This window comes from Manacus candei, unplaced genomic scaffold, assembly GCF_025592945.1.
Source record: "Manacus candei isolate 608988 ecotype Guabito, Panama unplaced genomic scaffold, ASM2559294v1 h1tg000050l, whole genome shotgun sequence".
Classification (NCBI taxonomy): domain Eukaryota; kingdom Metazoa; phylum Chordata; class Aves; order Passeriformes; family Pipridae; genus Manacus; species Manacus candei.
Window position 1 is genome coordinate 14513684 of NW_026138098.1, and position 21836 is coordinate 14535519.

At 41.0% G+C, this 21836-nt stretch overlaps 1 protein-coding gene across 4 annotated transcripts in view; it reads right to left on the reverse strand.

Annotated features, from left to right (window-relative positions):
* The window catches only part of ARMH3 (armadillo like helical domain containing 3), a 127142-nt gene that overhangs the window by 65494 nt on the left and 39812 nt on the right, over window positions 1-21836 (reverse strand). For all 4 annotated transcript variants that reach the window (XM_051799977.1, XM_051799978.1, XM_051799974.1 and 1 more), the window contains exons 20-23: window positions 20992-21080; window positions 6363-6445; window positions 5714-5840; window positions 3012-3087 (exon numbers count right to left, since the gene is read on the reverse strand). In XM_051799977.1, coding sequence (XP_051655937.1) covers window positions 3012-3087; window positions 5714-5840; window positions 6363-6445; window positions 20992-21080 — 375 coding nt within the window. The remainder of the gene's footprint in view (window positions 1-3011; window positions 3088-5713; window positions 5841-6362; window positions 6446-20991; window positions 21081-21836) is intronic.

The following is a 21836-nucleotide window of genomic DNA, read 5'->3' on the forward strand; positions in this document are numbered from 1 at the left end:
CAGCTGCTACCCTTCTCACTGAATAGACAATCACAAGATGCCCCTTTGAACCTTGCGCTAATAAAATTCTCATTAAATGCAAACCTGCACAATGTTATCTTGAAGAGGCTCATTAGCTTAATAAAAAATAACTTGTCTCAAAATGTGTTTATTTCCTCATAGGTGAGAAGGTGAGTTTTCAAACCATCAACTGCTGCACCTTCCTATTTCAACCCCACCAGTGCTGCAGCTACATCTTGCAGTCTATCACATCTCAATTATCTATGAAAACTCCAGAGACAAATCCACAGACCGAAGTTATAATGACTATTATGAGATAGGACAGCAATTGAAATCACTCATTCCAGTGTGGTATGTAAGATTTTCAGATAGATAAGGCTATTATTATTCTGTCTTCTTCAAATTTCATTTTCTTTAGGTTGGACAGAAATTATGAATTATCTATAAAAAAGAGAAGGCAGGAATAGCCTCCCCATCTCTCAATACTAAAAAAGAATATTCGTGACTGCTCTTTTCACTGGAGAAATCAAAGAACATAAGGACAAGGAAAATCAAATAATCAGCAACAACAAAACTCAATCAGACTGCCTAGTGAAGAATAAGGTCCAAGTCAAAAGTAGTGCTCATACCATAATAGGATACACAAAGAGAGATCTCTCTCTGTGGCTGAGTTTAAACAAGAACATGTCAAAGATTCTCTAAGTATTACTCATCCTGACTCTCTATTACAGCAATTAATCAGCCGAGCTCACCAGCTCAGCACTGTGGGTGCAAGCAGGACTGTTTTATGTGTCTCCTCAAGACTTACTCCTGTAACACAAATGCATTGCAGACACTCACCACTCCTCTCCTGGCAGAAACACACATAAAATTGTACACTAGGATTTAAGGCTCTTGTTAAAGCCCACCACATGCATGCATAGGCAGATGCTTTTACATTTATAAAACCTACTAAAAGCCTTACGATAAGGAAATGACAAGGTTTATTTCTTTTTAAATAGTTTGTATAATGAGATGGAGATATAAACCAAAGCATGACTTTGCACTGTAGAGTTACAGCAAGAAGAAGGTATTCATTGCTCATAAAAACTTTCCAGAACAACGGAGCAAGGTGAGGGAAAAATCCAATGTGAAGTGGATTTCTCTAAATTCATTCTCTTCATGGCAAAGCATCCAAATAAGACACAGTGTGCTAAGACCACTCTAAGGGGAAACAAAGGGGCATGAACAAACAGAAAATCCAGATAACAAGGAGCTAAACCAGGTTCTAGTCCCTTTGAAACATCACACTGTCAATCACCTTCACAAAAGCATGGTACCTTTGGATTTTTCTGGCTGCTCTGAAATCTATTTAGTTAAAGAACCCATCAAATGCAGTATTTTTACCATCAGAAGAAAACAAATCAGAAGACAAAATTCTCCCCCACCCCCTCCTTTTCTTTTGTTTGAGAGCAAGGAAATGGGATAAATCAAACAGACCGACTTCTCTGAATTCTAATCCTTCCCTAGGCCTTGAATCATCTCTAATTTAGACCTTTCAAATTTCAGTGAATGAAAAGCAGTCATTCACGAAATTTCAGTACAGATGAGCAGTTGGGTGGAGCAAGGGAAATCTACCAAAAGTCCATCAGAGAGACTTCACTGGTTCCAGACAAAACTGTAATCTGGACATGTCTGATACAGGCTGTCCAGGGAGGGGTATCACAGTGACAATTTTTTGGTTGTTTCTTATCTCAGTTGCAAGCTGATCTTCATAAAAGCAGTTGTTAAGCCAAAAGGAAATAAGCCCACACAAAATCTTAAGTTTCACAAACCAGGGGTGAGCACAAACCCTCTGTGATCACTTGTTTTTTTAATCTCTTCCCAGTTTAGACTTCTCTCCCTGGGTATACAGAGAATTCCCAGGGCAGACATTTTGTGTCACATTAAGTGACATTAATTTGCCAACAGCTACCTGTTCTGCTGCTTCACTTCAAGTGCATTATCTACCCACAAGAGTTCATTTACATCTGTTTAAAAAAAACAAAACAAAACAAAACAAACAAAAACAAGGATAGGACTAAAATAAATCTGGAATCATACGTGATGTTACCAAGCTTACAGGCTTACTAAGGGAACCTTTAAGGTGATTTACAAACGTGTAAGATGTCCTACACAATGTCTTTTGTAGTGAGGGAAATGACAAGCACTAGCAATGCAACAGTACTGAGCTGCTTGGTGTTGCAGACACCAAGTGTCTGGGATGACCAGGGAAGTGATGGACAGATATTTTTTCAGTATAAATCCTTAGATCTTTTATGATTTGTTTACAAGCCAGAGTTAAGCAGCAAATACTCTCTCTCAACATTCTTTCATTTTCCAATCAATCAGATCCATGATCCTTTTGCCCAATACTCAGCTTGGTCAGTACTAGCTGCTTCAGGTGCCAGGAAAATAAAGTATTGCCATTGTGAAAGAGTACACATCTAGATTTACACTCTTTAGCCTTACAAGTAAAGCATAACTTCTGCCCTTGAACAGGACAAAGAGGTTTAAGAGAACACTGAAATGTCCTTAAATAATCACTTTTAAACACACAAAATCCTGCAATGTTAACAGGCCTCAAATCTGCTTGTTAGAGCTGGTTTATTGTCCCCTCCACAGCTTCACGGAATTGCAATAGAATCACGCTACAGAAATCCATTAGGTCCACAACTGCTCTTTCAGCACAGCATTGTTCCCTACTGTAAAATTTCTCACAAAAATGCTGTGAGGATTAATTCATTACAGTTTGTGCCATGCATTGAAAGCGCTCAGTCAACAGAAGAGCCGAGAGAATTATTAGAGAGGACAATCAAACCCTGGTGATACTCTCTTTATCCCAGTAGACCCTGTTTAGAGGAACAATTTAGTCCAACAAAGAGAATAAATTCAACCCCAAACTTACTAAAACAAATGTGAAAGAATCATGATAAAAATGTAGTTGCACAGGACACAATCTTCAAAATGGTTTACTAACTTGTACTCCTTACCTAATATTGACTAATGCATGGGTCACCTTGCTTGCAGGCTCTTTCCACTGACCAGCATTGGTAGACAGCCTTAGAACTGAAAGGAGAAGACAGTTAACAGTGCTGGCACAGGACTGGCAATTTTCTAATTTAAAACAGGAAAAAAAATCTGCTTTGGCGAGATGGAAGTCCAGGAATCACATCAAAACAAAGGTCTTCTTCAAGACGACCTGTGATCCAGGGCAGATATTGCCTTCAAAGCCCATCTAAGAAACATAAGGAACACGGAAGAGGTGAACAGAACAAAATAATGACTCCGAGACAGGAAGCAGAGGGGACAGAAGAACCCAGGTCCTGCTTTCATCACCACATATACAGTTCATTTCCCCCAGAAACAGGGAAGTGACCCATGTTTGAATAACTATTATTCCACATTCTGTTGTCCTCCAGCTTCCATTTATGCAAGATTCCATTGGAGCTAGACTACATCCTGAAGATTGAACTCTCTCCAGCACTGATGGATTCTTTACATTTCAATTTATCCAGAACTGCAAAGCGGAATTAAACACCAGCCTAGGACAAAACACTCCCTGTAGGAACAAGGGTGGTGTTCTGTTGCACAGATGGCCTCTGACAGACTTAAGAGCAGATCTGAAAACATTCTGCAACAGGAATAACTTCTGGGAATCCAATTCTTTTCTGCCAGAGTACAAAAAATACTTATTTAGGTCAAAATACGCAGTGTTTCTACGGTGGTAGTTACCTGCACATCTCTTGGTATGCATCAAAACAATAACAGATCTTGTAACAGATGTTCGGATTAATTTCCATATTGCCTGAATAAAAGGGAATTTTCTATGAATTTGTACATACAGAGTTTTCTGGAAATTAGATTCCACAAGAATGGTCCACCATCAACTCAGAAGTGAAGGAACAGCTCACCATCTGAATTTAGGATCATCTAGAAACATGGATGCTACAAGTGAATCCATAAGCACAGTGGCTGCATACTCATGCCTATAATTGCAGTACAGAAGCTTCCAGTCCTGCAGATCTGCATAAAGTTCAGTTTCAAAACAAGAAAAAAAACCCAAGTCAATTAGATTCTACCAAAATAGAAAAAGTTTCAACCACATTAACAGAAAACTAAAGGACAGAGTAGCTTTCTCATCTGTGCTAACAAATGCCCCAAGGTCAAGGGACAGAAGGGTCACTGTAGTCTCAGAGACAGGCAGACAAGCAAAAGGAAGCTGTCAGGACACAGTGGCTTTCACCAGCTGGAGACAGTGCTACCTTCTCACTTCCTAGTCTACCATTACATGTCATCTGCAGAAAAAAGATGTCAGCTCCAAATAACATGATGTTGTCAAGCAGTAGGTACTGTTTTTGAATATCTGAAGTAATGTATTCAGAGAGGGTTTCCATTCAGGTATCTCCAACAGTAATTCAAAAGGGTTTGCTCTAGGTAGCAGGATGAAAACATTCATGTGACAAACTGTTTCAACAAGTTAGGTGTGCCTTCTGCAACCCAACTGAGGAACTATATGAGTATGTTATTCTCCTATCCACTTGCCTTCAGCTTCCACAGGGGATGGGTTTGAAAAAATCTTAATAGCTACAATTCTTGGGAGTAAGAAATGGGTTAGCAAAAAATCTTATGCACTCAGAGGGCATAACAACGGCCAAGTGATCTCTTATGTAATGGCTGAAAACTGTAGGAAATTTATATAAAAGAGCAGTTCATTTCTGCTTGCAGTTACAGGGGGTATTCAGCTACTTTTATATGGGTGAGCATGGTTCTCCCCCATGTCAGAAGAGTGTTGTGGTCAATTGTCTGTCCTTTAACTCCCCTTTTTTGCTTATATTAACTCCTGTTTTTCATTGGGTGATCACACTGAGAAGGAAGCAGGAGGTGAATGATAAAAAGGTCTTTCTAGAATAAAGCAAACAAAGAACACAGCTATATTCCTTTTCTTCATAGATTCAAGTATGCAGACACTACACCAGTGCTGCTGCAGCTCTCCTGGGCCACAGGCTCCTGTGTATATGCTGCCTGGTTAAGCTCCATGCATCCCTTGCTCTTCTTTGTTTGTCTTTTCTCTGCTGGGTGTCACTTGGTAGCATTCCAGCATGTCTGCCTCTCCTTGAAGGATGGCAGTTTCTCCCTGTTTTGCCAGTGGGCACATTCTTCAGTCCACTGATTCACTTGTCACTGCAAGCAGGTTTGTCAGGGCTGTTTTCTTGGTTGTTTTGGCAATGAGTGCAGTAGATGTGATTTGCTTAGCACTGCAAGCTTTTTGCTATAAGTTTCTCCAATTCTTTTCCAAATTCTTATTTGCATTGAGTGTATTGGCTGGTTTGGCAGCATGACTGGAAATTGTTGAATATAGTAGAGGCAAACTACACGAAAATGCATGACATACCACATACTCTGTTTTGTCAACAAATTTACGTCTCCAACCACAGTAAGTGACTGATACAGAGGCAAGGAGTCTGTTTCTATTTTTTTCTGACTTAAAAAAACCTTATCCCTTTAACTAGTTTATCCTTCTCTCAGTTCCTCAATTCTTAATTTACTAAACATATCCTACTACACAAAACATGTCCAGTCAGTAAGGCACACATCAGAAGCAGGTGGACTGAAATCACCAGACACAAATGTCCCTCCTCCACCACCCTCACTTCCAGTCAGCAGCAGTCCTGGCAAGTCAGGAGGTACTCACCCATGGAATAAAGGTTGTCAAAATTCTGATGCATCCGAATGATTTCATAATACAGCTCATCATAGCTGCTGGGAGTGGGGAGGAAGGTGTCTCCGTAAGTGATGAACATGTTGAATAGGTTCACGACCTAGACAAGTGAAAAGAAGTTACAAGAATATTTAGCCCAAATCTATTCTGCAACAGAAACAATACAAACTATGTCCCAAACCTTCAAAGAAATAGCTCACAATTGCAGCAGACAGTATTACACTACTTCATTGCTTTATCTATTATTTTCTTTGTAGTACAGAAGAGACAGACAAGACACTTAAATACTATTTTATCTGGGGCTAGAAAAACATGTTTCTATTTTGCATACAGAGGGACACAGAAGAAGAAACAGTATTGTCAAATCTGGAAAATTAAATTAGGCCCTTCCTCACATAGACTTCTTTATTTCAGTGAGCAGACCCTACAGTGAGTCCAAGCACTGCCCTTTCCAAACACCTAGCAAAACCAAACACAATAATATCCCTCTGCTTTGTGGCCATCTTCTCATATCTCCTTAATAGGCCAGAAATCCTTTCTGGAATCCTTTCAGCATTATAATTCTTTCTTAAAATTCATTCACTATAAGTTGTTAAAAATAAGAGGATTTTTGTGTACTCACCATAAGAGCAAGGGTGAAGATGTTGTGCTTGGCCAGCAACACAGTCTCATTAGACATGAGGAACTTTAACAAGTTGATCAAGGCTAGGAGAAAAAAAGTAGTTTTAAAATAACATAAAAAACAAAGCCATTTTCAACAAGTCACTTAAATATAGATGCATGTACATTATCAGGTGTAAACTAGCCTAAACGCCAGCTGCAGAAATTATCCTCATAATTTATTGGAAATTATCAATTTACTTGTAGGGGTTGGCAGTGGTTTTTGTGGCTAAAATACTCTGTTGGACAGGTCACTGACAGCTATTTTACCACCCCACCTTTATTCTATTTCACTGACTTCCCAATCAAATCTGCTCAGGCTCAAGCAAAGTCTCTTGTTAGCTTAGTTCATGGAGCTTTTTCTGTCTGCTAGATCCTGGAGTGAGTTTTCAGGTTGGAGAATCTGACTGTCTCGTTTCTGTTTCATATATCGCCACCATGATATATGCATAGTCAGCCCCAAACTGTCACTCTTGTTGATACACAGAGTTTTTAAAAAAAGTAACAAAAACCCCACAGCACAGCTTTTCTGTAGCTCTGTGTCAATGCTGCTGCACTGGTAAAAGGAAGAGTGTAGTACTTTACTGTGTCAGTTATCTGGGGCTGTGCGGTAGAGACTACAGATCTGGTTCACGCTCATCTTAAATAATGAAACAACAAAACCTCCTGCTGTAACCACCCAAAAGCAGTTAGTAAGAGTGATAATTAACAAAAAGGTTCACTAAAAATGCTTTAATCAAGCCGACTTTACAATAAACAATCGCATTCCATGTGCATGAATAAAATGCAAAGTTCTTTATCTTCTTTTTTCTAGCTGAAATTTTTAGAAGAGAAAACTATTTTCTCTTCTTCAGCATTATAGCTGCTCAGGACTGAAAGCTGATGCCTGCCTAGAACAGGTTCTTAATGTACTCTCTGCTCTGAAGTCAACAGATTTCAAGACTTGAAAAATCTGACTTTAGATGTCCTGCAAAGTCAAGATAGAGTGCTATACACACTTTTTTTAAGAAGTTCTTTATTATCTACTAATTGGTAACTGCATCTAGCAGAACAACACCAGGTATTACTCCAATTTCTTACAGGCATGAGTAGAATTTGTTAATCTGTTTTTTCCCCCACCACTACACAAGTGTCACACACTACCCAGTAACTTGTGAGAAAATCAGTTCTGGTTTGGGAGAACTCCACAGCAAATGCAGAACAGACCATTCCTTTCAGCCCAAAGGTACAGGCTGTGTAAGAGAAGGAGAACACACACAGGGAACAGGAACCAGATAAGGGCAAATTTTAGATACCCACCCCCTTCAGGATTAGAAAGTATTCACAAAAGGTAAAACCAAAAAACCTACAGTATAAAGACAGATGTGAAGAGAGTGGTCAGATCTTGAATCAAACAAAACTGTAAGATTCTGAATGCAGTCCTGCAACCTCTGTTTTCCAATATTAGAAGTTTACCACGAGTATCAAAAGCTTATACATGCCCCCAAAACAGAAGCCTACAGGTCCAGGGTGGCTATTTACTCATCACAGACAGAATCACCTCAGTTTAATCTACCAGCGGGTGGTTGATGCTGAACTGCAAACCAGAATGAACAAAGTTCTCTGCAAACTCCAGATATGCAAGTGATTTATCTTTCAGAGCTCTTCCATGATTTAACCATCAGCAATAACATCTCTCCCTTCCACAACAGCGGCCCACCACGAAGCAGATATATTAACACCTATTCAATCCAGCCACAGAACTCCCCACACCATTATCACCCCATCATCAGACAAACTCCTGAGACCAAAAGCAGAAACCAGATTCCACAATACACTAGCTCTGGAAATAACTCCTGTCAGTTATTTTTCTGTAAAATAGCTATTTCAAAACAAAGAAGTAGCAGGTACAGATGGGCTCTCCACCGGAGCAGAGATCCAGCTAAAAACAGGTTGCCAAGGTAACCAAGCCTCCACAGCAAAAAAGTAGAGTCTCCTGCAGTCAGTGCCTTGGACTGCAAACAGCTGCCCTGCATCTCTGTCACAGCAGCTCATCGGCTGTCTCCCCACTTCACAGTTACAAGCATGACTTTACCTCTCTCCCAGCCCCGCAAGTCCACACGGCCACAAGCCCAAACAGCACCTTGGGCTTCTGGAAGCAGAGTAGCAGAGCTCTGGATTTCCTATAACAAGTGGTGTGAAGTCTTTTGTTCGTTTCTTTGCCTCTTGCTCTCCCAACAGAGCCCTGCTGAACGGCCTTTGTAGCAGGTGATTGCACAGCGTGACGAGAAGCCGCTGAACACCCAAACACAGTCAACATGAAAGATGCCCCCGATAGGGAGACACTATTTTTAAAAGAACAAGTGTATTTGTCTAAAGCATAAGCACTCACCAAATGACAAGGAAAAGCACCCTACAACTGCCTATTGCAGTATTTCTGAAGTACTTGCACCGCTCTATATTGGGGACAACAATAAAAGGAGAAGAATTCTTCTGTTGTGAAGAATTCGCTTGTTTCATTTTCCTGCTCCAGTTAGAAAGAAGACAAGTGATTACCACAGCTTGAAATAAATCTTTATACCTGAACTGCACTGCATCACAGCCCACTACTCACAGTTGATCTGTGCTGGTCCTTCCCTAAGAACTAGGAAGGAGAGGGTTGTGCCTTCACATGAAGAGGAAACTCAGTGCTGCACTGAGAGCCTGGTGAGAAGAACTAACCCACCAGGTTTACAGACACTGTGTGCACTATACAGATAAATTTATCCAACTGTTTGGAAACCACACATTCCTAAAAAAGTTGCAGTGTTCCTAATTAGGATATGCACTATATCAATACTAAAAGAGCAACCAATCTGTTTCCACACCAGCACATTCTGCAGCAGCCTGTGCTGAAGTGGTTCTAAGGAACAGGATCACTGTGGAACATGAACCCTTAAATCTCTTTCCTGTGTCTCTGTAGTTTGCTTCTAAGGCAGACTCTGTACTGAAAATGAGGACAGCTATGCCCTGGAGTTTTCAGGATCAACAACTTTTAGATCCAGCTTCATGTGCCCAGTGCGTTTCAGCAACAATTACACACATAAAATGAACTTTTAGAGAAAATGTCCAACTGGCTGAAAACCCCTCTGCCCTTGAGCTCCAACAGGGCACTGATGCTACTATTCCTGAGCAACCTGAAGCCAAACCAGATGTGTCACTTTTTCTCTGCTGCAATCAACTGTTTGCCTCTCATAGCCCATCTGCAGGCTACCCTCTCACACCAGCCAGGAAATTATCCTTTTTTTTTTTCCCACAACAGAGGAGCCATTCAGTCTCTCAGTTGCACAGCAGCTGACAGCACTGTGACCCTTGCTTGGGCTCAGCCACCTTACCCCAAATCCAAGATTAACAGTGATGGATAGTTTGGGCATGACATCTATTTCAACATGAACTGGAAAACAGCACCATTTTTGCAATAGCCTCTAGAGTCTTTTTTTCCCCCCTTATAGATACCTGTCTTTGGCATCTCTTGGCAGAACCCAATACACCCACTATGGTGAGTCTCAAAACATCCATAATTTCACAATACAACACTGTCACTAGAACTTCTTTGGCAACAAAAGCAGGAGGCTGTATCTAAACTAAACAAGCAGCCACCAGTATTTTCATGCAAGCTCCTCATTTTGAGCACACTGACTATGCTTCTTAAATCAATAAGAAGAGAACACAGCTTTGAACACCTACATTTATAGCCTCAAAACCAAGTAGAAAAGCATGGTGAGTGGACACAGAGTCATGTGACTGGCTGTCTGTGAAAGTGGTGTAAAGCATAGAGGTTGGTTTTTAGGCAATTTACTCTCCAAAGGATTATTATAGCCAAAGGATGAAAAGCAACATCACCAGCTTTTACAGATACTCTCCTTGCTTTTTAAATTGAACTGACTGCAGAGAAAGAGGTTCTTAGCTCCTCCACTGCACAGCTGCTTTTGAAGACAGACACTTTCCCTAATCAGCTCTTGTGGCCAGTCTGTCTGCCAAGGAGCAGCAGTACTTCCACTCAGTTATTTGCTGCCCTTCTTCAAGCCAATCCTCTGTGAGAAGACTGTGGGTAGCCAGAATCTCCTCTTCTACCAGAAAGGAGGTAATTCCAGTTAAGGACAGATGCCCTTCACTCACTCCTTCCCCTATTCCTATAGCAGACTTACCTTCTCGCCCTGTAAACCTTGTTTCAAACAGAAGTATATTCAGCCCCAGCCAAACTGGGATTCATGCAAAGTTTTCATTTAATTTATTGTCTCAGTATTCACTCTTTGGATCATGTGTAATGCAACAGGACTGTGGAGGTAGATTAAGAATAAAAAATAAGTAGTAGTACCATCCTTTGGGCAAGTCAGAATGTAGCACAGATTCTGCCAGGAGCATCAGAAGGCTCTGATGTGTTATTGCACAACAGAGCAGAAGAGAACAGCCCTGAGACACACATCAATGAGAGCCTGGATGGGTTCAGCACAGCATGGAGGCCTCTGTCACTGCATCTGCTGCGCTTACAGGTCAAAAATCTTCTAATGGTGCATATAATGGCTCTCAACAAAGGAGCAAGGGAGAAAGAGAATTGCGAGGGTTCCTCAGCTGCAGTATAACATCCATTAGCAGGATCCTGTGTTCTACTAAAATCCTCCAGTTTTCTGCCCTTCAACTTGCAGGGTACACTGGGAAGAACAGTGATTTTCCCATTCTCTCTGGAAATTACCATTGTACCAACAGTATATTCAGTGTCCTCCTCTACGTGTCTCAACACCTTTAGGAGGCTCTCCACCCACATGTCACTAAAAGGCAGCTGATAATGACATCTGGGCAACACTTCCATGCCACAAAGAAATCATCTGCCTATGAGTGCCCCAGCACAGTAACCACCCTGGACCTCCCACAGCCAGCCTGTTCACATGTACATACTCTGAAGGCAAGGTCCATTCCACTCATTGTAGCACATGGCAAGCCAGATCTGCTAAGGCTTAGTGCACTAGACTGGAACTGAGAAGAAAGTGGATTCAATTCTTCAGGAAGCAGCACTGGTCTTTCTGTACTTCAATTCCTCCAACATAAAAGAGAAAACCAGACTACTCTGCCTGCAACAGCACTGGAAACATCAATAGAGCAACAAGAAGAGCCCTGGTTGTACCTGGCCAGATGAAAGGTCCACCTATGCACAGTGCTCTGTCTCTAACTGGTCAACATCAAATGACTGTTGAGAAGTAATAGGCCAAACAATTCTTTCTCATAATGCTCTTCCAGATTCCAAAATGCAGCATGATTTCCTTACATGAGAGAGATTACAGCACAGAATGTGGAAATAAATTCTCACAACAGACCAGTCCACTCTCTTGTTCCACACTGGAAGTCACAAGGGCTAAGGTAGGATAACCATATAGCCCAATGTGCAGCTGTGAGAAGAAACCCCAGCACAGACTAATCACCTGTAGTAAATGCTGTAACTGAAAGGCAATGCAGAATTAGGGCAGCAAAAGGCTCAAATACAACATTCTGAGATGACCAGAGTGTTAAAAGGTGCAGATCTGGCCACATTCAGCACTGGCAGGCACTCAGCAGAACAGTGATCAAAACAAATTCAGCGGGAGATGAGTATCTACAGATTGGGTTTGACAGGAAAGAACCAACAGAGGTAATTTCCAGATAGAGTTGTAGGAATAGGAAGCGTGTCCAAGAAATAGTTACATTGCTGTTACAAACTAATGCACCAGAACTCCCTGAGGCACAAACTATCCCAGCATTCTTGGACAACTGAACCAATTACTCACTGACAGCACTTGCAGCTTCCTGTCAATCAGCCAAAGCACTAGAAAACAAGACTGTTGCACCAATGCTGCAGTCCCCACTCAGGGGAGCAGAGGAAGCAATGAAAGCTCTGTCAACGTCACCAGTCAACATGCTTCAGCTCCTTCCCTCTGCTCTGATCAGGAGGGAGCACCCAGCACCCCCCTGTAACAATTACCTGGCTGGACACTCCTCTAACCACAGCCACGCTGCCCCCCTGCTTGCTGCCACAGCCACTGCCCCAGGTTCCTCCCCCAGGCCACCACAGCTCTGTGGCAGAAAGCAGCTGGCTACTGGCAGGCTCCCCATCAACAGCACCAGCACTCTGCAGCTGTTCCCTCTTCTCCCCATGACTCTCAGGGTACAAGCATGGAAGCAGCCTGTTTTATAAATGAGAATCAACAGCTTGCCAGAGGGCTGGAGCACATGCTGGCATAACCCACCACTCCCAGGATCAGTCGAGCAGGCCACTTCACTTCCAACCCTTTACTTTCTTTCTATAGCCCCCATCCCCGGTACTCCCTGTTCCCTCCTAAATGGAGCCAACAGTGTGAAAATTGCAAGCTTAATGGAAATGCTGATTGCTGATGCCAGAGCAATGCTGCTTGATGGCAATCCAGCTAGCAATAAGAAAGAATGTAAATTTTCCAACTTAAGCTAAAGCTCAGATGAACAATATGCTTTTTTTATTAAAAATAAAAAATAACACCCACAAACTTCATTCCTCTTTAGAGAAAAGGAGGAGTATTGAGTTCAGTTCTGTTTTGCCTGACAGTGTAGGTTCACACTGTTAGTTAAAGAGTAGTCTTGGGAGTTAAGGTTGCACATTTTTGCACAGGGTTTTAAAACAGAAAAGGAGGACAATCTGAAGAAAAAGCAGAAACATTGTGTGAGAACATGGAAAGATAGCAAGGTAAGGAAGCCAGGATGCTTCTGTTTGAACACAAAAAGGGGACAGGGATAAATCACTGCATTCTGAATGCTGCAACCCCTCCATGCATACAAAGAAAGGGCTGCGAACAGCTGACTGTAACACTTTATCATCAATGGGATCGTTTCCCAGGAGAAATTTTCACACTATCTCCTACGATCTGCAAACTGTTAGGGATTCACAATCAAATTCTCCAGCGTTTGCTAACTTTATTTTAAAAGTAATTTGCAGGACAGAGCAATATATCTGGATGAGACCTGCCAGGCTGAGGTAGGATGACCAAAAGCTTGCTAGACTTCTGTCCACGCAAATGACTAAATTCCCTTTGTGCTCATCTGAGCAAGCCTCTGTGGATGAATTCCCATCCTCACTCTTGCCAGGTGACCAATAACAGCCACAAATTCTTGTATTATTCTTTTTCTATCCACTAGCTACCAGGGCAAAGCTCTTTATCATCAGTATTAAAATATGTTAACATTACTACAGGTAACTAGAATTAAGTAACAGAACATTAAGATTTAAGTAAAAACAGATGCTTCCCAAAAATGACACATGCAGGGAATTTAGAACATCCTCTTTTACAAGAAATTCACTGAGGTTTTGCATTTCTTACACAATCTTCTTTAAGAGATTTATACTGGGACATTTCACCAAATGGCTGTGTGCTCTTACCACAGAAATATTCTAGCTTTGGCTGAAGAAGGTCATGTGGAAAGGTTAACATGAAATTGGCCCATCGGGTGAGAATGGCAGCAGAAGACTACAAGCAGATGTTTGCAGTCTTCCTTCTGACCTTCACATATGCTTCTGCCTGCAAGTAGGCTTTGTAAGATGGGACTGGGGTTTTCTGGGGCAACATGGGAGTGCTGCCTGGAGCACAAATTAAATAAATCGATGAATATCAACCCACAACACACACCACAACTACAAACAAAAATTATTTTATAAAACTACCTTTCAGTGTCGTTCCTTTCCTAAATTCATTGAAATAGGTAACAGGAATAACAGTTGCACCAACCTTGAACCAACCTTGTGCTAACACAGTACCACATGTTCCAAGCATCAGCACTCCTATGAGTAAAGAAAAAAGGACCCTCTAAGGACTGCTAATTCCCACTACATATTCCATGGCACATAACAGTTACAGCCTTTAGTTTATGTGAGAAACTATATTCTTTCCAACAGGTTTTCAGAATTAATCCACATCCTCAGAAACTTCACTAAAGTCAACAAGCGCAAGTGTTTGTAAACCTGTTGGGCTTCCTATTAAATAGCTGGTCAACATTATCTATTTTCTTTCAGTTCCAAAGACAAGGAAGAGGATATAAAGCTTGCTGGTCACTCATCTACAAGTAAAGGGGAGGTAAGTTGCCATAGGCAAGGACATTGCATAAAATGCTACTTAATCACAATTTTTATACTGATCTACTGAGGCACTTAAAAAACAAACACTAATTCAAAAACTTCAACTTAATGATCCAGTTCATCAGAATACTAAAAGACCTCGCTGTTTTTTGCAATCCTAGAGGTAAGCATCTCTGCCCTCAGGGTGCTAATGAGACCTGTGAAGTCGTGTCTAGTCCTTCTTGACACAGAAAGAAGCCATAAGCACATCTGAAACTGTCAAAACATCATTCTGAGAAGAAAAGATTCTTTCCTCTTTCAAGCATACCATAGATTATAGATACCTAGGATACACAACTAAGCTAGATGCTAGCTCTCATTCCTCAGTTTCCTAAACCAAGGAATGGTCCCAGCAAGTCATTCAAATAAGAGAATAGGAAAAGGATATTAGTTCCATCCCTGAAAGTTAAAAATGATGAACAACTCCCTCTTTGTATCATGCAATGATTTCTAACACCGAGCTTCTACCCAGTAACACCTGCCAGCCTCCCTAATGCTCTAATCCCAGATCTCACTCTATCCAGTCCCTCCTGTATTCAGGGTCTCCTATTCCTCCTAAGCCACTATAACCTCCCTTTCACCTTAGACTCTCCATCCTCCCAGGTCAAGATCCTTTCCAGCTCTAAAGACCTCCCCTTTCCATAAACTCAGAACTCCCATTCCCCTTGTATCTTTAACCAGCCTGAACACTATTCTTGCTTCTTCCTTCCTCAGTTCCTGGTGCTGCCACTACCACTGAGAGCAGCAGAGAGCGCCCATCCTTCCCACTTCCCTCAGTCAGGTGGCACTCTAAAAAGCCAGCATCACCTTGTACTCAAAGGGCTCATGAGATCCCAAATCTCCAGCATGGCATATGGCACATGGCTGGGAGCTCTCAGTCACATGGAGATTCTGATGTGCACTCTGAAAAGTTGGGCCAGCCTCTCACTTCAAAAGGCATGGAGAAATGAGAGGGTGAGCACCAGGTAAAGCCTGAATTAGGTAGAATGTGTTGACCTACAAAGACATTCAAACTCTAGCATTTGTTCCATAGTTCTCTTTACAGTTTACAAGCAGTGCAGTGAAGTCAGAATGCATTTCTGCTGGAAGGTATTTGAAAGGTCAAGTCTCATATATTTACTTCTTTCTCTTTCCAAAGTAGAGACAGTTCTATTCTTCAAGTAGAACCATTTAACAAACAGATGTTCTTTGTACTCACCCTAGATTTCATTTTATGAAAGCATTTTACACTTAACACACAAGCATCCTATTTCTTCTACATTATTCCTACACATGATCTTTATTAGTTACCTTTGAAGATGCTGTGCTGAAGAGACCATTCTCTTACGCTTCAACATCCTTCAAAGCTTAAGGACATTTCTTTCTTTGTTAGAACATTAGAGAATTCCTCATTGCACAGAAATTAACACAGCAGCCCTATCTATACCATCAGCTGAGTCATGACTGCTTCCTCTGAACCTCAAAGACTTCACAAGCATGCACAAGACAGCACTGTTGAATCCTGAACCTTGGCAGCATTTTTTAAAGCCATGAAAGACATTCCGCAAGTTTGTAAGAAGGTCAAATTTTATATTTTTAAGTCTTTTCCCTAAAATCTTTTAAGTCATTTGCTAATGATCAAGCTCTATGATCTTGCAAACTCTCACAGTATCTATAGATCAGGCACTTTACTAGTGAACTAGACTGTCTGGTACATCAGTATATGAATCCTGCCTCCACAAGAGCTGCAAGACAAGCTTCCCTTGCCAGGTAGCTGCTGCAGAATGTGACAGTGACAGTGGTATTAGAGATGAACGTGAGACACATCACCTGATTTCCAGTTCAGCAACATAAATGAAGCAGACCTGATCAACAGTTTAGAACCAGAAATGGCATAGATAACAATTACTATCAATAATCAATATTGCTTTATTATTTCTGTGACTGAGAAGTGACTAAGCAATACCACTTTAAATATGTACTGCATAAGGGCAAGAGAGTTATATATACTTCAAGTTGTGTGAGGGTGAGGTTTTACTTCCCCCAAAAAATTGCTTATTTTAAAATGTTCCACAGAGGAACCTTTTACCTCTTTAGTATTCACCCAAAAACATTTTGAAAGCAATATTACCCTCATGTTATAAACACAGAACCTGGCAGAAAGATCTGAAGAGTTTACAAAAAGGAAAAAGTAATTTTGTATAGTAGCATTGCAAAACTCTACTTTGATAATTCTAAACTGAAAAAGAAGAAAAATTAACTTCTTGATAGTGCTACATATTTGAAGCACCTTTACTAATAGTGCATTCTGCATCTATCAAATTAACTAAGCTAGAAGATAAAGAACTATAACATGTTAAAATGATTTGGATATTCATCTTCAATACTTACTAATGGCAAGCTCACTTTTAATCCTACTTAGCTATTTATTAGGGCAATTGAATGCAATTTCACTATTATTCATCATTATGTTTAAGATTTTTTTTTATGCTCTAGTCTTGCTATTATAAGTCTATATTAGAATTGCTTTTCTGTTTCTTTAAACATGGGTTTTGCTTTAAGTGAACCATAGCAACTGCAAAGAAGTTACCTGCACCCCCTAAGCTCAGAGTGAATTGCTCAAGCATTGCTAATTTTGAGGTGGGAGGAGTTGTAGAAATGAGGTCTTTTTATATAAAAAGCTTAAATGACTCATGAAAACTCTTTTGGCATAGCTTATACATGCTTGACAACAACAACAACATATATATAGCACCATCCATCACTCAAGTGCTGTACAAACTAGCCCAAAAACATTGGGCATAAAGGGCTATTTCTGAGAGCAGGGAACTGGCTGTTACCAAGTCAAGTTTCCTTATCAGCTATATAAAGTACCTTACACTTGACATGCAGTAAACCAGATTTTAAAAAGTATAAGGTACCTGGCATAACTGTCCAGGAGATTTCCAATTGGCCAAAATGTCTGCAAGGGAATGGGTCAACACAAACATACCCCCTTAAAGTTTCTGACCTTGGTCAAATTTCCAGGCTAGTCACCAGCAATGGTGCACTGTCACAGATGAAAAACCTGAATGTCTTCTACAGTGCTCATACAGCTGCACATTAATCACAGATGGTGGAACTGAAGTGAATAGTCTGCTGAAAAGGGCTAATAAAGAAGAATCCAAATCAACAGACATGTCTGGATCTAAATGTCTGGTCTACCTATCAGTAAATGCACTTGCCAATCAGTTTCACAGGCTAATCAAAGTACAACTGCTTTTTACTCTCCAGCATTCCTCTTTAGATATTCTGGAATTTAGCTCCACTAGTGATCTGGTATTTATTTTCACACTACTTATAGCTAAAGTCAGCTTATACACACAACTTCTGCCACCCACAGATTTTCCTTTCTGTCAGTCCTGCTTCCAGCTCTCAAATTCCTGCATCTTTCTCTGTCAGCTAAACATTCTTGGTCATCTGGTCTGCACGGCTAGAGACTTACACTGCTTTAAGTGCCATAGTCCTGGCCCCTTGACTTAATATGAAAAAATTATTCTAATAAAGGAGATGAGGCTGGATCACATCCAAAGACTAACGATATTGTTCCTCTTTAAGCTCAGCTGCTGCAAAGGAAGTTCAACAGAAATAAGATCATATGTAAACAATATGCCACATAGTGGCATATCCAAAAAAGTATAAAGTATTACAGACTACATAAAAAGCCTTATATGTGTCCTGAGAGATGCCAAACACCTGGCTCTACTGCTTTTCTCTGCCATCACTGCAACTTAGTATCAGAAAAGTAAATGCAGAAACTTTCTCGAAGTGCTGCTGGCCTTCCATACTGAAGACAAAGCACTCACAAAGGAAGAGCATCAATCAATCAGATGACACACGAGTGGCTTTCCTTAATTAGAGACTAGCTAACATTAGAATTGGCAAGTGAACAGAAGGCTCCATACATTGCTACCGCTTCCACCTACAACCTTTATCTCGGTTCCTCCGCACCTTATACTGACTACCTACCCCACACTAGTCTCTTTGTCTTCTTCTCCCACTCAATTTTCTGCTTGAAAAAACTCTCCTTCTTTTACGTGCCAGGTAGAACTCCCTCCCTTTCTTTGAATACTTCCTTACACCAATTCCCTCCAGCTTCTTTGTTCCACTCAGTCCTGTTCGAGGGGCCTCCATTGCTATTATCCAAACTGCACCACAGGGGCATTGCTTCACTCATCACACACCTTGTCATTCTAGAAGACAAGCGTAGGCTTGAAGACCTTCTGTAAAGCGCACCTGATGGGGCAACATGAGATCTTAGACCTTACAGTGAACAGCTGTTCTCTTTTAGTTGTTCATCCAGTTATAACTAATTCCTCAATCCAAAATAAAAACCCAATGGTCATATGAAGGATAGAAATTAATTCGCAAGTCCCTGTGTTCTGGTTTGAAATTTTCTGTAACTTAGATCAAGACCATAGAAATAGCCATTCTTTCACATCAAAGGCAGCAGCATTCTGGGTAACCAAAGAGCAACCCTGACAAGGATAAGAGTTAATTATGAAATAGATCTCAAGATAGGGCTGGCAATTAGTGTTTACTCTGCAACATACAGCACTCTAGAAGCACATCTGGAGCAGCCAGGATGTGCCCTTTTACAGGTGTATGTACCATTCCATCCAGGGCCTTCCAGCCTGTATAAACCACCTGGCAGCTACTGAAGAATCTCTCTGTTCACCTCAACTCCCTAAAAAAATTTTTTTTGAAATATTCTTATGGTAGTTTACTCACACATGAGAGGGTTTCCCTAAAACACACAGAAATCCATAGTACACACGAAGCTCTTCAGTTACATCGGGTGTGCAGACATTCCAGGTCCTTCACCTGATCAACCTGAGTGGTTTTTACATTACTGCTTTGCTTTCAAAGCGTGTGCAGTACTCAACACTTCTGAGGCCCTTTACGTTTCCAAAGCACTATACAAACACTATTTAATTAGAGACAGCTAACAAGAATATCCCAAGATACTGAATCTCAGTGTGCAGCAAGGATTTTTATTTTTTTCCCCCCATAAATAGGTAAAACTAAGGATTGAAAGATGCCTAAAAGTGTGCTGAACGGTGGAACAATACCTTCAAGCAAAAAGGTGTTATATTTGAAACTTCCATACTACCAGTGTGTAGGAAAGATCCAGCCCAGCCTGGCCAAACAGAAATGGCTCTGGTTCACTGGTAACTAGAGAGGATATCACACATGCTATCAGATGCAGTTTCTATTCACAAAAGACATCCACATTGTACATACACTTCTCCTTACTGGCACTACACTGCAGTCATGCCTCTAGGGGCTCTGCTCTGATGAAAACAACTGAAAAGAAATCAGTAATCCCTTAATTAGTGGCACCCGTTTCACCTTCTGCAGGAATAATTTAGACAGTCTGAATGGGCCACATGTCACACAAAGTGAAAATTTAATAACTGAAAGTGACTCAGGTTGTCCGCTCATTTCTCTGTACCTACAACCTAGCTGGGGAAGGCTACTGAAGGCAAGTACTCAGTGTTAACTTAGAACAGCTTCACAAACCACTCATCACAGCCTTTTTCAAAAGCCTCCTCTCCCAAATTTCTGATGGGAGTTGCACTACACCAGGCAAGTCACGGATCCTAGGTCTCAAGCACAGCTCCAGGAATACACAATTAGGGCCATGTTCCCCTGAATTTTCATAAAGCTCTTGTTTAAGCCACAACAGCAAGGGGATTAACTGTACTTTCCTAGCTGAGCTACTTCGCTGCTTGCTAGGTAAGAACAGAAGCACACACCCTAACCACCAAAAACGTCTGTTAGGTCTCATCATCCATTCTGCTACTCCCTTCCTCAGACCTCCCACGCAATAACTGCATCATGTCAGAGTCCTACAAAGCTATGTCCAGTAGATTATGTCAAACCCTGTAATATTTATCTATCTCTGGATACAAGTGGCATGAAACAGACTTACCTACCATCAACTCAAAGGTCAGAGTTAAAAGCCTCTCTTCCCTCACAGTGACATTTCTAAGCTGCTCTCTTCAGAGGGGGCTGCACACACTACTCTATGTGTATGCAGCTCTGACAGTAAAAAGGAAAAGTAAGGTCCATCTCCTTTTACCCAAGAGCCTGTTTTCCTTCTACTCACAAATACCTGAGAGAAACACTACTCCATAAAACATTACTCCCTTTCTCTAATCAGGTGAACAGGGACTCAGGTAATGAAACAGAAAAACAAAGACATTTGGATACCATGGTGATCATGGCCAGACAAGAAAGTAAATTAGCTACCATTATGATAATGAACTGGCTTTCCAAAAGAGGCAATTTGCATGTAGCAACTGAGAAGCAAAATAAAGATGCTTTAACAGAACTGCTGCTTGCTGTTTAACCCTGTAGCAATGGAACAAGCAGTCACAGCCACCTAACAGCCACTGCTCTGGGCTTTTCCTATTTGACTGTCACTGCAGATGCAAAGTACCTGACCAGAGCTCCCTCCAGGTGTAATGAAGTCTCACTCTGCATTTCTTCTGGTAGCACAGCAGCTTGTGCACAATCTGAATGCATCGTCTGGAAAAGAGAGGGCAAAGGATTAATGACATTGCATTTTCCAGGAATTCTACGTCGAACCTGGAAATGTCTCCGAAATCAGCAGCAGAGAAACTCAAAGACTATCAGAGTAGGATGGGACTCGTGGCTTTGAGTTCCCAAAGGGAATGAAAAAAGAATCAGACAAAATGAAAGAAAGGGGCCTGTATGTCAGTTTAAGCTCAACAGGATTGGACTGAACACAAATGCATATTCATTGTTTAATTAACACTTTCCACTCTTTGCTACCCTTACCTGAGAGTCTCATAAGCTCTACAAAATGAGTTACTTGTAGGCTCCATACGTATGAGATACTGCATGTTATTGTAAAATCTGGACACAATGGAGTTTCTCAGTTTCTTTGCCCCAAATGATGAGGTTAAAGGAAGTAAGAGTGTCAAAAAAACTACAGGATTTTTAGTTTGACTGAGGTATGTGGTTTAATTACATTTTTTAAAAAAAGATAATATTTGTATTCATTTTTCCAGTCTCCTTAAAAAGTAGTTTAGGTGGAGCTTTGGAATGATCAAGCACTACACATACAACCTCTGGAATCCCCCAGCACGGCCAGTGTACTTGTCAAGTCTCCAAATAATCCTATAGGTCTCTATAGCATCTAGCACTCATACAAACTTTCAGGTGCTCAAACATTCTTCACAAATAATATCAGAACTAAATATACAGTATAATGAGTAAATTCTCATCACTAGCTATCATTACGGACAAGACAAAAAATTT